We start from the raw sequence: 17253 nt of genomic DNA, 5'->3' as shown, positions 1-17253 counted from the left end.
AAGTGTTGCTTTTCATCATACAAACATCTTCATATCACTCTTTGCAAGAATAAAAAAACAATTGGGAACAAACTTAGTGTGATGCTGGTGGTATGGTAACAAATTTTCGAAAAAGAAAAAGAAAAGGGTAACTGGCAGTATGGTAACAAATTTTCTAAAAATAAATAAAATAAGGGTAACTGGCAGTATGGTTCCTAAAAATCACTAAAATTTTGATAACAAGCTTAGTGTGATGCTGGCAGTACAGTATCTAATATTTCTAAAATAAATAAAATAGGGGTAACTGGCAGTATAGTTACTAAAAATCACTAAATATTTGGTTATCAAGCTTAGTGTGAAGCTGGCGGTACAGTAACTAAAATCTTCTAAAAAAAATAAAAGGGTAACTGGCAGTATAGTTACTAAAAATCACTAAAATTTTGATAACAAGCTTAGTGTGATGCTGGCAGTACAGTATCTAATATTTCTAAAATAAATAAAATAGGGGTAACTGGCTTAGTGTGAATAGGGGTAATAGGTAGTTACTAAAAATCACTAAATATTTGGTTATCAAGCTTAGTGTGAAGCTGGCGGTACAGTAACTAAAATCTTCTAAAAAAAATAAAAGGGTAACTGGCAGTATAGTTACTAAAAATCACTAAAATTTTGATAACAAGCTTAGTGTGATGCTGGCAGTACAGTATCTAATATTTCTAAAATAAATAAAATAGGGATAACTGGCTTAGTGTGAATAGGGGTAATAGGTAGTTACTAAAAATCACTAAATATTTGGTTATCAAGCTTAGTGTGAAGCTGGCGGTACAGTAACTAAAATCTTCTAAAAAAAATAAAAGGGTAACTGGCAGTATAGTTACTAAAAATCACTAAAAAAAATTGGTAACAGTGTGATGCTGGCGGTACGGTATCTAATATTTCTAAAATAAATAAATAAAATAGGGGTAACTGGCAGTATGGTTACTAAAAATCACTAAATATTTGGTTATCAAGCTTAGTGTGATGCTGGCGGTACAGTAACTAATATTTCTAAAATAAATAAAATAGGGGTAACTGGCAGTATAGTTACTAAAAATCACTAAATATTTGGTTATCAAGCTTAGTGTGATGCTGGCGGTACATAACTAAAATCTTCTAAAAAAATAAAAGGGTAACTGGCAGTATAGTTACTAAAAATCACTAAAAAATTGGTAACAGTGTGATGCTGGCGGTACGGTATCTAAAATTTCTAAAATAAATAAAATAAGGGTAACTGGCAGTATGGTTACTAAAAAATCACTAAAAATTTGGTAACTAGCTTAGTGTGATGCTGGCGGTACAGTATCTAAAATTTATAAAATAAATAAAATAAGGGTAACTGGCAGTATGGTTACTAAAAAATCACTCAAAATTTGGTAACTAGCTTAGTGTGATGCTGGCGGTACAGTATCTAAAATTTATAAAATAAATAAATAAAATAGGGGTAACTGGCAGTATGGTCACTAAAAATCACAAAAAAACTGGTAACAACCTTAGTGTGATGCTGGCGGTACAGTAACAAAAAAAAAATATAAAAAATTCAAGGGTAACTGGCATTATGGTTCCTAAAATCACTAAAAATTTGGTAACAAGCTTAGTGTGATGCTGGCGGTACGGTAACTAAAATTTTCTTTAAAAGGTAAAGGGTAACTGGCGGTATGGTTACTAAAAATCACTAACAAATTGGTAACAAGCTTAGTGTGTTGCTGGCGGTACGGTAACTAAAAATCTCTAAAAAAAATTAAATAAGGGTAACTGGCATTATGGTTACTAAAAATCACTAAAAAAAAATTGGTAACAAGCTTAGTGTGATGCTGGTGGTGTGCTTTTCAATCCGGGACATTTTTAAACGTTATCAATTCAACAGAGGTAACGCAACGAGCAACTGGAGACCATTCAAAGCAACACATTTGCATTTTATTCGAACCTCAAACAAGACAAGGACGAAATATCCAATGATAAATCATCATCGGCCGGTGGGTTTTACACTGTGAACGTTCAGAGTAAAACTCGCCGGGATCGATTGCGTCGGCTATCGCGACGGAATGATAACGTTCCAAACAAGTAGTACATCCAAGTTTCCTTTGAACTCATCGTTGTCTTTGCACTCGATAGTGACAGAGCAGTGCCAGACCAAGAAAAGACAGATATACATGATCCTTCCTGGAGCATGAGAAAACTGATATGCAGTACGATCAATGAGTTAACAGAGGTCAAAATTCCAGGGTTCATAAGGTTTGTCGGTAGTTTGACAAGACCGAAATGACTCCGATAGACTACCAGTGACGCAGAATAGGTTATTACAATGTCACTCCGTTTGATTTCATTACTAACAATCAATGGATCTTGTTGCCCAGGAAGGCGACAAGGAAAATGCGTCTATACTGTCACACATGCTCCACTCCATCCCTCCTCCCTTTACCCAAACTATAATTCAAGTCATACAACCCTTCTTCGTTTCAGCCTGTCGCCCAGGAAACAAGCTTTGGTTGCTGTGGCAACAGCAGCAGTTTCCGAGACGGCGGATGTCACCGAATAAAAGGCAGAGACGATTTCACAAGAGCAATGATGGGTGACAAATCCCACAAATGCACTCGAGATCGATGGAAGCCATCAACGTCCACTGCAACGCCAATCTCATTTCAATGCAGGTGGACATTGGAAATGCGTGGAAATATAAACATGCGTCTTATTTCAAGTGAGATTTCAAACTGGTACCCGAGGACGGAAAAACGGCAAATGACAATACAGTCTGTTTTGTTCAATTCATGGCCATTTGCATTTCAATAAATTATATTAAAACCGATTGCCACATATGAAAAGCGACAGTTTTATCAGCAATATTCACGAGGACTTCCTGCGGACTTTTATACGCTGCAAGGTCAATACTTGCAATTATCAGTTTGGTGAAAGTGAGACTTGCACTCGTCACGTGCTTTTGCATCTGGAGTGCAACTTTGAAGATTGATGCAAATGTTTATTTACAACGATTATTTGGTTATGCACCAATTTCCTCGGTCATATTGATACACACGAAGGGCATTCTAAAGTTTTTCTGAGCGCGATCCAACAGTTCAATAAAAGGCAACTTCCTTTAATTATATTTCAATACCACGTCAAGGCGCTTGCTACATTTGTCCTCCAAACCATCTTATGTTTGTACATTACTCCTTGACTCACAAGTCGATGCTTCAGTAAGCTCCCGTCGACGAATCGGTGACAATACAGGTGGCACTTAAAATGTCGAATCGGATTATAATCAATAAGTGTGAGGTCCAGGCTGTACGGGTGCTGACCCAGTTGCTCAAACTCTCAGTCAAGAACAACAGTCTCTGCAACATGGGCTTCGTGCACGCGTGGTTTATCTTGAAGGAGGAGCACACCATTGGTCAACATCCCTCAGCATTTGTCCTTGATGGCCTGCCACAATTCCTGTACAAGCCTGGCGCTGTGAGGAATGCCGTCAATCAGCAGGATTTCCTTGGCATCCCCCGAAAATTGAGGCCATGATATTGCCAACTAAGGGCTGGATGTGAAATTGATTGGAGTGCGGTGATCCACTGCGCTTCCATTGCCTGGATTCCAATTTGGTTTCAGAAACACTGTGGTGAAGCCACCTTTTTATCACCAGTCCCCAGTGGTGTGATAAAGTCACCCGGATGCTCATAACATGTCAGCCATTGCTGTCAACTGTGAGTGCCAAGGTTTCAGGGGACCCATAATCGTTTCTTCCAAAATGTTCATGGATGATGGTAAGAAGTTCAACCTTGTCAACATTTTGGTGACCTTACCACAGCCGTCTTTAATTATTAATGCTGCAACCTGGGTAACAACTTGTTGGTCAGTCGCATCTGCCAGTCATCCCAATATCATGGGTTATTCTTCAAGGGACTCTCATCCACAATGAGGGACAGCAACCCATTTGACTTCTATAGAATATGAGAGAAAACCTTCCCCGCGTTTGGCCACCATACGTTCGTGGATCTCCTTGGACCTGTCACTTTTGCATCAGATTTTGACATCTCAATGCTCAAAAATAAACAGAACCAAAGCAGGATGATGGAGTAAACTTCTACATTATACTCCAAAAGTAAACCATCAGTTAAACAAAACGAATAGCACATCCAAAGTATACACGGTAGCTTAAAATAAGCAACAAAAGCACCCGATGTTCCACGGTGCTAAAATTCCTATTATACATGTTGAACACCCCTCATATGAAGATGTTTGGTCTAGTTGAAGACGCCAACAGCAGAGAAATTGAGTGTCATCGGACAAAAATAAATGCACATTGACATGTATCACAATCCACGATTATGCTTTCTTAGAGATTGAAAGAAAACAATCACAAAAAGCTCAGTTGTGTATTAGAGGGAATAAATTGACAAGTTTCACGGCATCACGATTTCTCTTTCCTTTAAATCTTCCCTTTACAATTTGCTATCCACGTCCATTTCTTCCGAGACCATGGTAACCAGCATCATATTAGGTACTAACGACTGAGTCGTAGGCTAGCATGGAGAGTGTGAGGTACTCTGCGGAAGGTTAGAGAGATACGGGTGCTGCGGTTTGGGCATTGGCCTGGCGAGCTGGTTTTGGAACCCAGGTTAGCCGGCTTCAGTTCAAAGTCATCTGCCTCCACAGCACGGATACCATGCAAAAAGGTGGCATAAAGGTCGTCACGGAGAACGAGCAAGCTGCGACGTTCCAACAACAAGGAGAAGGCAAATCGAGATGCATGGCATTCGTGTTGAGGCTCAGAACCGGAAAAGTCAGATTTGATTTCCTTTCCCAACTCCATTTCAGGCTCACCGTCCACCTTCTCTGTTGGTTTGACATGCTCAACCCCCATTTTCCATCGCCCATCAACCTGTTGATGAACAAGAGCCAAAGGTCACAAAAGAAATAATAATTAGACAACACCGCACACAAACACACGTGTGCACAAGCAGTTATCGTAGAGGGGGACATGAAACATAGGTATGACAAGACATCAGGTAGGGATGGGGGCTTAGGTTTGGGACATAACCTGCTGCGCTGTTTACACGAAAAGCTATAACCCCAAACCTTATACTTCTGGAACAGAACATTTGAAGTTCCAAAGTTCAAGTCTGCACTTAAATCACTCTGGAAGGCAAACAGTCACAAACTGAACGTTGCAAGACCAATACACGACTTTCGAAATGATGTATGAATGCCAAGTAAGGCATTTCGAACATGCGCTCTGTGTGTTTACACTGATTCGGTTTGGCTCTCCAGGCACTTTTAACCTGCCGATACTAGCAGGAAATCTGTAATTGAAAGTCTTTTAAAACAGCATTTTCAGCATTTAGAGAGAGCAGAAATTGACAAATGGTAAACCATAGTTGTTCTGTCTCTGAATGCAAATCCGACTCACGAAAATAGAGGAACACGATAAATATCCGAGGATGAGAGGTGTCGGGTTCATTACCTAATGATACAATTAGCTAGTGGTGGCCGTGGTTATGTATATATATATTGTTACGGTCCGCGGATTAGATGTTACTTTTACCGAGCGGAGGTAACCACGGCCGAACAGTTTTTTTTCATGACTCACCCGATTCACCCAGACGTTGGCCGTATCGCGCCACAGCTACTCAATGTGGGAAAACTCTAAAGCGACCGAATGCAAAGAGGAAGAAGAAGATGTACAGAAGAGTAACGGGGTTTATTGTTTACACGCACATAAGCAAAAAGAGCAGTCACGATTATTTACAGGGGACATGAGACGCAGGTGACACAGTGCAAATGACTAACTTACCTAACAGGCTTAATTAATACCCAGGACAGAACAAACGAAGACACAGACTCACGCGGGGAATTGCAGAGTGGATTGGCTGGAAGGAGGAATGTTCAGCTCGAACCACAAGCTGAAAGGCTTGGCAGGGCGCACAGCAAGCCGGGCCTCGTCAGGCTGGGAGCGAGCAGGGCGACGGCGGCACGCGTATCTCGCTGCACGCGGCCGGGGCTGGTTGTCGCTCCACGTCTCGGGCTCTTTTGGGTCCTCCACTTCTTTCTCCCAAATCGTCTGACGCGTCTTTCTCTCCTTGCGCACTTGTCTCTCTGAAGGTCGTCTCTTTTCAGACTCAGAACTCATCTGCTTGGGGAACGTCCCGCAGCGGGTTATATATGCCCCGCCCCTCAACCTTTGCGAACCTCCTTGATCTTTCTTGCCACACCCTCTCGAAGTCCAACCCCTTGTTTGTGGTTGGTTGAGTGGGGCTTACTCACTCCTCCCCTCTCTGACGAGGTGGGGACCCGCCTTTCTTCCCCAACCCTGCCTCGTGGCCAATGGCGGCTTTGGAGGGGATGTAATTGCCAATCGAGGCTTGGCAATGACGAAAGGGGGAAATGGAGGTTTTTGGGGATGGGAATGAAGGGAATCTATCTCTTTCACTTGGTGCAATGGAGTGTCATTCTAATGGAAGACAAGGCCTTACTCTAAAACACATAATAAGATATAAGCTACTGAACAAGGGTTTTATCGTGTCCTGCAATGTGGTGTTTATGGAATTAACTACCGAGATGCCCTTTTTATCTTTACACAACTCTGGAGGCAGGAGGGGCCATATCCAACAATGTTACACAACAATTTCCAATACAATACAATTTAAAAAATGCCATCCTCATATCCGCAACACTGCACCCTCCTCCTCTTAGGCACGTCCCGGGCCTACAACTTTTATTTAGTGTGACACGTAGGTGTAGTTCCATCTACTTTTAACCTGACCCTGAGTGCGACAGTTTTAAAACATAGATAAATATGTCCCGCTGCTCCATTGCACCCTGCCTAACAGACTCACGCCCACAGCTAACCGAATTGCGGAATGGTCTGCAAACTACACACTGACGGTGGGGAGCATTATTTACAATTGACGCTACTTTTATTTACAAAACGTAACCCAGAACCTGTAATTGTTCTTTCTGGGGGGGGGGGGGGGGGGGGAGAGAAGACAGTCTGCTCTGCATCGACGCATCATGAAAGCACCCAAAAACGCACCAATACACCCCCAAGCACCAATCGGTGCAGTCACCACTGTTCAATGAAAATAAAAACAACAACCCCTAACCCTGCAGGTGATCTCTTGCTCTCTCTTTGGCTCCCTCTGCTGGCTATTATTATTTCTTCCAGTTGTCTTTTTCCTTTGCTGGCGGCCTATTTGTATTACAATAAAATGCACCCAACGTGTCCATGTTTGTATTTATTTATGGCCCACAGGGGCCGACTACGTGTGGTTCACCTGTGGGGCATCGGTGCCCTGTGGCCAAGGTCCGCCAGCAAGATTTCGGGCCCTCATGGCCGGTTCCAGCAGAGGGGCCATGCCCCAACCCATGGGGTCCATAAGTGGTGCTCGGCCACAGACATGTGGTCCATAATGTGGTGCATCGATGCAGACAACTGGTTCTGGGAGTTCCGGGCGCACAATGGCCGACTCACGCACGCTCCCCTCGGCGCCCAATGGCGCACAGGTCATGCGGGAGACAAAAGGGGGAAGACAAATGAGCGAGGGGTAAGGTCACAAGGGTACACATCAATAAGGCAATGCAAGGCGAAATGCGTACGGAGAGCGAAATGAGAAAGCTCGTCCCTACCGTACGTCACCCCCCTGTCACCTACTCTACCCTTGCCCTTACCCCATATTTACAAAATCTACACCTTTACAAATTTGTCGCTACTGTCACGTCTCCCCATATTTCTTCTATTCCAAATTCGTCACCATAATCCCTCTAGCCAAAATTTGCTATCACCAATTCATCATCAACCCTCATAAGGAGGGAGAGATGGAACATAAAGCACAATGTCACACCCACGTCATGATGCGTCTCACAATCCAAAACATTTGCACCTAAAAAATAATCAAAACATGGCATGGTGTGGAGGTACGTCATCTCAGGTGAGTGCATGCAGATGGTGCGAGGAGACTTCAATCCTAGCTATCCTCTAAATGACTTTAACATACTTTACTCTACCCGGGGTCTCTCCCTGCCAATCCATTGGCCAACTTACACTATGGGTTCTAAAAACCAATTCCCATTGACCAAACTGTGGTGCTTCTCAATTTGGGGTCTCACTCCCCCGATTCATCTCCCGGTGCCCTTGCACAATTTCTGGGCTGTGACGTGTAGCTCTCCCAGCAGGTCTACCCACCTGCACACCTCCACCACTGTAGTTGCCACCCGAGCTTACCTAGCTCCTCACCCTAACCTAACTAACTGGGGAAGGCCCCTCCTGGCTCTGTCACCCCTCGGTGCCCTCTGGCACTGGGCTACCCGGGTCCGTCCTCCGGATCCTCGGGCCCCATCCACAACAACTACCGGCTCCCAGAGCCCACCTGCGGCCTCACCTGGCCGACATCCTCACAGTGGTGGAGTGCCCAAACCAACTACACACACTAACAGGCTACACGCCCAGCCATTTCCACAACACTAATGCACCCATCCAAATACCATTCTTTCACCCGCACCACAGATGCCAATATCCAACCACAATTTACCTATACCCTCTACCTAACACTTACACTACCCGCCCCGGGTATTCGTGATGGGGGTCCACTCTTCCCCCATTCACACCTTCGCACCATCCACTCCACTCCATAGTTTCCATCATACTCACTCCACGACCATCCATTCCAATACTCCATATACTCCACACTACCATTTATTCCACACAACCATTCTCCATACACCTGTTGTTGCACACCTGTGCACTCTTACCTGGTGCCACCTGCACCCTCCTTCCTTCCTGGACCATTTGGTCAGCACAATACACATCACCATCACTCACTCAAACACTGCTCCATACACCTGTTCAGTTGCACACCTGTGCAATCACACTACTACTCACAATCACAATCAGTTACTCATACCCTGCTCAATACACTTGAATACACCTCCAACACTCACACGGCATCATCTGCACTACCTGTTGCCCTGCTAACTTAGTGCTCCCAGTCTTCCCTTTAAACTAAGCACATACCACGTCATTATCATCCACACTAATCTACCTGCGTCCCCACTACAGGTATCGGTCACTACCTAACCTTAACGTTACCTAATGTCAATCTCTAGGGCCCTACACACGATATATCCTAACCCTCCCGGGCTAGTTTTCACTGCCATAAACCCCATAAGACTAGTGCTCCTTTGCCCCCCGCTGTGAGGGATGACAGAGTTGCCATCCCACCACATCGGGGATCTCTCACTATAAATTTTGCTCGTCCAAATCCAACAAATCAAAAATTTGCCAATCATCTGCCAATCACTGTACCATTACCAATCATCACTCTGCCAATCCTTTGCCAATCGTCAAATTTTGTTTTTCTAATTTCGGGTCCAGACCACTATCCTCATCATTACAGTCTACTTACTAATGCCTCTCGGTGCGCCAATTCACTTCTACAGCCCGGCTTCGTAAAGCCGAGCAATGAATGCGGGTTGTTTGGTGCCGGCGGCTGGATGCGTCCGGCACTCGGTGCAGGGAAGGAGGTTTACCCGGGCCGAGATCCCACGCACCACCTCGGCACGGAGCCATCCAATGGCCCGATCTCGACCTGCCGGAACGTCTCAACAAAAAGGGGTCGCCATGACGACCCTTCCTATCGGGCTGCCCGCTCCGCCTAGTGGAGCACGGACGCGGCCGTTCAAAGCGATGCCCAGCGTGGATCGCGTACGGCGGTCCTTTCGAACCCGCCGTGGTTCGGATCCCCGCTGGTCCTCGCGGCACGCGAAACCCGGCACGCACCGAGGGCCCGATTCGGCTATAAGTCGCTCTAACCGCTAACCCGGTTACCGTCGATGCCTCACCTGCATGCTTACACCCCGCAGCCCGTTCCTTGCTCATACATCCAGCTGTTCCCATGCTCCTCATCATTGCACCTTTTCTTACACACCCAGGTACACTCATTCCGCTCACAGACTTGGTCACACACCTGACCACCGAACACCTTGGCACACATTCGTCGTTCGCACACCTCACCAACACACCTCTTCGCGCCCCCTCCTCGGTCACCTCCTCTGTGACAATCACAGGTGTGCTCTCACTCGCACACCCAACCACGTGCCTCACTACCAACTCAAGTGTGCATTCCCACACACGCTCTACCATTCCAGGTGTGCATCCTTCCATTCCAGGTGTACATCCTCTCTCACCTGTCACAACCAACTCACGCTCCGTGTCACTCTTACTACTCTCACCTCCACTCTTGACAGCGCACTCACCCTTACTCTCGCCAGCGCACTCTTTCCCCATGCACCTGTCCGTTACACACCTTTCTCGCGCATCCTCTTGCGCACACTCTCCCGTTACTTCCTCTGTGACACTCACCACAGGCGTGCATTCTCCCTTACTCTTGACAGCGCACTCTTTCCCCATGCACCTGTCCGTTACACCCCTTTCTCGCGCATCCTCTTGTGCACACTCTCCCGTTACTTCCTCCGTAACACTCACCACACCGCGCTTCCATGTGCTCCCTCGCACACGTGCTACGACCGACTCACTCTCGACTGCACACTCACTCCTCGGCGCGCACCTTTTCCTCACACACCCCAGAGTCGGACATTCTCGCACACCTCCTCTTTCGCACACCAGACCTGTCGCACACTTCACCAACGGCCTCTCACGAACACCCGGATCCAAATCAACCCCCAAGCTGACTGAAGCTTTCCTCACATCATATGCATTTCCGAATATATCGCCACTCACCTTGGCACCTCGTCTCCGCACCTCCTTCGCCACCTGCAAACTCTTTATTTGGTTAGCGAGCACATCATCACGATTTGAGCACAGACCTTGTACCAATTCCATTACCTCCTCCTTTATTTCCTTTTTAGTTTCTGTCCGTCTCTTCTTAATTTCACTCACCTCTTCTTCCACTTCCTCTAATTTTTGCTTCACCTCTTTTATTTCCCGGTGCGTCTCCTCAAGTTCGTCCTCTAAGGCTATTTTGACCGTCTCTATGTGCGTCCTCACCTCTCGGTCCTTTGTCTCCATTACTTCTGTCACCTCGTCCAACCTCGTTGTCAGTCCCTCACGTACCATCTGACATTGCCTCTGTGTCGCTATTAATTCGTTCTTAATGTCTTTTTGTGTCGCTTTTAACCCCCCGATTATTGCAGTGTTCTTTTCCACTTGGTCCACTAGTTCCTTTTGTCCCACTGTCAGCTGTTCTACTCCCCTCGTCAGACCCTCTATTCCCCCTTGTAACCTCGCCGTATTATTCCTCACTTCTTTCTCCATACGCTTTTCACCTCGCTTTACCTCCTCGCGTACCCCCGAGACCTCCTCACTTACACCTCGTCGTATCTCCTCTTTCATCTCCTCCCTCTCTTTTGTAGATGCCGCCCTCATCTGTCCCAATTCATCCCTCTGGGCATCCAGTTTGGTTTCTACCCCGATTTTCACCTCCTCTATCTGCTCTCCCATTTGTTTAATTTCTCGGGCGGATTGCTCCCCTATCTCCCGCAATTTGTCTTCCATTCTATCTTCTAGCCCCCTTAACCCGTTTTTCACCCCCTCTAACTGATTCTCCTGGGCAGCCATTCTATTTTCCACCCCCGTTAACCCATTCTTTACCTCTTTTATCCCATTGTCTAACCCCTCAAATTTTTTTTATAATCCCTCACCGGTGCCCCTCGCTTCGTCCCTCATTACCCCCAATTGCTCCCTCTGAGCATCCATCCGGTTCCCCATTTGCTCCATACTGTGTTTCAAACCTCCAATTTGGTCTCCCATACTCATCTGTACAGCTGCCTGTAGCTGCGCAATGAGGGCCTGCATGTCAATCGGCTGCATGTTAAAGCCCGCTGATACAGCGGGCTCGGCTACCGCGCGCTCGTGCGAGGCGCCTTTTTGCGCGCCTGAAACCTCGTGCGCGAGAGCGCCATTTTGTGCACCTGATACCCCCTCAACCACATTGCCAATGTTCTCCTCTACTTCGTCCCTCTGATCCTGGGTTACTCCTAACCCCTCCTCTAGCTCACCCACCGGCATCCTGTCGCCTTGACCAGCCATGGCGCGATTTCAAAATTCGGGTTTTGCTTTACAACACAAATTTCCAGCAGCTCGTAATTTTGAGCGCGTTAAGCGCGCTTCGGGTCCGTATCTCACTCCCCGACACCAATTTGTTACGGTCCGCGGATTAGATGTTACTTTTACCGAGCGGAGGTAACCACGGCCGAACAGTTTTTTTTCCCGACTCACCCGATTCACCCAGACGTTGGCCGTATCGCGCCACAGCTACTCAATGTGGGAAAACTCTAAAGCGACCGAATGCAAAGAGGAAGAAGAAGACGTACAGAAGAGTAACGGGGTTTATTGTTTACACGCACATAAGCAAAAAGAGCAGTCACGATTATTTACAGGGGACATGAGACGCAGGTGACACAGTGCAAATGACTAACTTACCTAACAGGCTTAATTAATACCCAGGACAGAACAAACGAAGACACAGACTCACGCGGGGAATTGCAGAGTGGATTGGCTGGAAGGAGGAATGTTCAGCTCGGACCACAAGCTGGAAGGCTTGGCAGGGCGCACAGCAAGCCGGGCCTCGTCAGGCTGGGAGCGAGCAGGGCGACGGCGGCACGCGTATCTCGCTGCACGCGGCCGGGGCTGGTTGTCGCTCCACGTCTCGGGCTCTTTTGGGTCCTCCCCTTCTTTCTCCCAAATCGTCTGACGCGTCTTTCTCTCCTTGCGCACTTGTCTCTCTGAAGGTCGTCTCTTTTCAGACTCAGAACTCATCTGCTTGGGGAACGTCCCGCAGCGGGTTATGTATGCCCCGCCCCTCAACCTTTGCGAACCTCCTTGATCTTTCTTGCCACACCCTCTCGAAGTCCAACCCCTTGTTTGTGGTTGGTTGAGTGGGGCTTACTCACTCCTCCCCTCTCTGACGAGGTGGGGACCCGCCTTTCTTCCCCAACCCTGCCTCGTGGCCAATGGCGGCTTTGGAGGGGATGTAATTGCCAATCGAGGCTTGGCAATGACGAAAGGGGGAAATGGAGGTTTTTGTGAATGGGATTGAAGGGAATCTATCTCTTTCACTTGGTGCAATGGAGTGTCATTCTAATGGAAGACAAGGCCTTACTCTAAAACACATAATAAGATATAAGCTACTGAACAAGGGTTTTATCGTGTCCTGCAATGTGGTGTTTATGGAATTAACTACCGAGACGCCCTTTTTATCTTTACACAACTCTGGAGGCAGGAGGGGCCATATCCAACAATGTTACACAACAATTTCCAATACAATACAATAAAAAAAATGCCATCCTCATATCCGCAACAATATATTAGTATCTGTAATTTGGCGCTCCAACCTAATGAGCGAATGTCATGACGTCATCACCACGCATGTCCGCATTGCCTGCAAAGCTCCGGAGGGGCCATCGAGCAGTGCGTCATTATGGATGTTAAATTCAGATACTGTCACAAGTGTATGCAAAACTCACAGTTACCGACCTGGTTTCGCCCTTGTTTGGGGCTTCACCAGGGCAACGCAGTGAGTCCTGCATAAACTTGTGACTCTGAAAACCTTTCGGTTATATATCAGTCATTATGCGACTTCATTGTTGTGGTGATGACGTCATGACGTTCGCTCATTAGGTTGGAGCGCCAAATTACAGATACTAATTAGTAACTCCCAACCGCATCCAGGTCGACTCCATATAATGAGTGGATACCAGAGATAATGTTACCGTGTGGCAGGCGGTGCTTATCCCTCCCAGTTAGGTGCAGCAGTAGCTGTATGGGACACCTTGCTGGCGGTTCTCCACTGATGGTATGAAGTCGCATAATGATTTTACTTATGTATCCCAACATTTTACTTATGTATCCATCTTGTTGGCTTACAAATCAGAACACCCCTTGCCCTTGTGTTCTTCCATAAACCTCATCATACCTGCATCCCTTGGTTGTCGGTCTCAGTCTCCTTCTCCCTCCGCCCTACTATTAGCGTTTCCCCTTTCTCTTGCTGTTCCTTTTGTTATGGTGTGTTCTGATTTGTTGTGTCCTAGCTCTTACACAAGCCTAGACCATGTATTTTTTAAAAAAGATTTAAAAAAATTTGGCTGCAGGATATCAAACAGGGGTCATGGGATCATAAGGCAAATGATCAGATATAGAAATTTTAAAAGACTCACAAATAGAAGTTTTCAGTTTTCAATCAAACTCAAGTGGGTTATTCTTCATCTCACATTCATTCTCGATGCATTTGCAAAGCTTGCTCGAGGCTTTTCTTGAGCTGATTGGTTTAGGAGGAGCAATGTGCTCAAAATCAGGCTGAAAAGCAGTTGGTGACTGTTAAAACTCCCACGTCAGGTGTTTCCCACTGGGGATCACTCCACCTGGCAAGCGAGCTTGGGTTTGAACCACAACGTTCGAGATATCACTATGTAGTGCACTGAAGGAGCCAATTAGATGCAAATTTGAGAATAATTAGCCACACAGCTTTAAAGGTACTTTAACATTAAAGTGAGGTTTGCATTTCTAGGGATGAAGAACGTCATTTGGTGCTGAATGGGCGTCATATCGCAATATAGTATAACAAATATGGATGTCTTGTAGGCCGGTGCACAACGAGCGAACAAAACAAATGACTTTTGTCCATGGCGATTGAAACATTAAGGATCAATGGCTCCACATGGCTCCACAAGCTTGATGCAAATTCACAATTGCCATGTCATAGGTATCAGTTTTTTCACAATTCTTATGCGAGGACCTCCTCGTCGTCTCGACACAAAGGAAGTGCACGTGAAGGAAGATGCATAAATGTCCACCAAACTATTTTGCCATTTTTGCCATTTCATGAAATGCATTCCTCTGTGATCAATATCCCGAAGAAAGTGAAGTCGATATTGTCACTTCCCGATTTCCAACACATCGAATGCCACATGACAACACAAGAGGAAGTGAATAATCGATACTATGAAAGGATCTGAGTTACACCCATTGGTTAGCCAATTCACCGAACTCCACCCACAATTTCTATACTACGGCCGCCATGTTGGTGCTTACTGCTATGCGAAGTCAAAGACATCTTCGGAGCTTTCATGTTCACAATCGCCATGCCCTCTCCATACGTTGGCCCTTCAGGGTAAACTGACCAGAGCAACAGTTAAAAGGATTTTGAGCCAATAGATGTCATGGGCCTTGTGGAGATAGGTCTCAGCGATCGAGGCAGCGGTCTGTTGTCTATACACTGCCCAAATAACGATGTGGCAATCAAAAAGCAGGGCTTTTACGGTGGACATTACGCAGATCCTTCCAATTATTTCCGACCATTTTCTCTTAAAATTGTGAGTTGGATTGGACAGGCAACTGTGGCGGGTTTTTGTGAAGTCAGTGATAGCAGGATAAAGGGGCAGAAAGCGTTGAATATTCTGCCATTTCCATGTTTTGAAACTGAATATTCCGCCACAATGAAATCAGACTTACTCTGCTTAACAGAAACGTTCCTCCTTCAAGATGTCTCTGATTCCTTAATATCTCTCCCTGGTTACTCCTTCCTCCGGTATGATAGAAATGAGCCTCGCCCTGGTGGTGGGGTTGCTATCTTTATCAAAGACTCTCTTCCTCACTCTCCTTGCACTGTCCTCTCTCCATCCGACCCCCAGGAGTACCTCTGGCTACGGCTTCCTCTCCGCTCCCACCTTTTGTTCATATGTGTTTTGTACCGTCCACCAAACAGTGATGACTCCACTTACATTTCGCTGTCTGACAACATGGACCAACTTCTATCCACTCATCCCAACTCTCTCTTCCTCATATGGGGTGACTTCAACTGTCATCAGGCCAGCTGGCTGGGTGTGGGTACCTCTCTCACCAGCCATGGTACTTCAGCAAAGGACTTCTGCGACTCACTGGGACTGACACAATCTGTAAATTTCCCGACCCGGATCTCAGTCAACAGAGCATCTTCTCTTCTGGACTTGGTTATGACAAACATCCCTGCAAATGTCTGCTGCTCTCCTTATGCTCCAATCGGCTCATCTGATCATGTGCTTGTTAAAGTGGACATCTCTCTGACCATTCTCAGAGAGCCTCCTCATCGTCGATGAGTCTGGCATTTTACTCAGGCCTACTGGCACGGTCTTCAAGTAGCCACCAATCATCTGGACTGGTCTCCCCCCTCTCTACTGCCTCTGACATCAACTCATCCTGGGAATTCTTCCAAAGTAAACTGCTCTCTCTCATGCACAGATTTATCCCATCTCGTCTTTAGTTGTCATACCCTTCCTCCCGTCCATGGTACACGGAATCATGTGGTGAGACAGTTGCCCTGAAACAACTTGCCTTTGCCTCCTGGAAGGCAAATTCAATGGAAGGCAATCTCATTTCCTTTCAAAAAGTCCAGGAACAAGTGGGTGTCCACCCTCAGGAGAGCCAGGAAACAATCTCTCTCCATTCTCAGGACCGAACTCTCTTATCTGTCTCCCTCTTCCAAATCCTGGTGGCGTCTGGTCAAATCTGTTTTTGGTGTTTGTTCCCCCTCCATCCCCTCCCTCACCTCAAACGGCCACACGGCTGACTCCGCACGTGAAAAAGCTGAATGCCTCAACTCTGTGTTTGCCTTTAAATCTTGTGTCCCAAACCCATCCCTCTCTGTACGCACCGTACCCAGTCGTACCCAGCTGCTCCTGGACTCTGGGTCCTTTCCTCCTGACAAGGTGGAAAAGTTTCTGTCAACCCTCGACTCTGATTCTGCAACTGGACCTGACCGCATCAGCCCACGGGTCCTAAAATCCTGTTCTTCCGCTCTTTCACTCCCTCTCTCTGTTCTTTCTTTCTCGGTCTTTCTTGGTCTTCCCTGTCCACTACTTCCTTCTACATTCATTTACATCACTCTTCTCAACCAGCCACGTTCATCCTTCCTCAACACGTGACCAAACCATCTCAACCTGTTTCTCTTCACAGCATCCTCAGAGTCAATGAATGAATGAATGATCGTTTTAACGCCATTTTCCCCGCTAGAGCGGGGGTTAGCCTTGCGGGCCCCATGACAATCATGGTTCCCTGTTTGAGGCAATGTTTTTATGGCCGGATGCCCTTCCTGACGCCAACCCTTGGTCACGCTCTTACGATGCGCAGGGATACGGTGTACCTATTCTAAATCGGGGTACACACCGTGATCATTCATCCCAGCAAGCTGGTACTCAATTTGCCAACCTCGGAAGGATGACAGGCTGAGTCAACCCCCTGGCGTTAATTCAGCGATCGACCGGGAT

General features: G+C 46.5%; 1 protein-coding gene across 2 annotated transcripts in view; it reads right to left on the bottom strand.

Annotated features, from left to right (window-relative positions):
• Positions 1-1907: 1907 nt before the first annotated feature.
• ALKBH6 (alkB homolog 6, nucleotide demethylase) overlaps positions 1908-17253 on the bottom strand; it is a 61305-nt gene continuing 45959 nt past the window's right edge. For both annotated transcript variants that reach the window (XM_068130579.2, XM_068130580.2), the window contains one exon: positions 1908-4882. In XM_068130579.2, the coding sequence (XP_067986680.2) occupies positions 4505-4882 (378 nt within the window). In that variant the 3' untranslated portion in view covers positions 1908-4504. The remainder of the gene's footprint in view (positions 4883-17253) is intronic.

This window comes from Myxine glutinosa, chromosome 11 (assembly GCF_964187855.1).
Source record: "Myxine glutinosa chromosome 11, kmMyxGlut1.1, whole genome shotgun sequence".
Classification (NCBI taxonomy): Eukaryota; Metazoa; Chordata; class Myxini; order Myxiniformes; family Myxinidae; genus Myxine; species Myxine glutinosa.
Note: the sequence above shows the minus strand (reverse complement) of the source record. Positions and strands in the feature narration are given on the sequence as shown.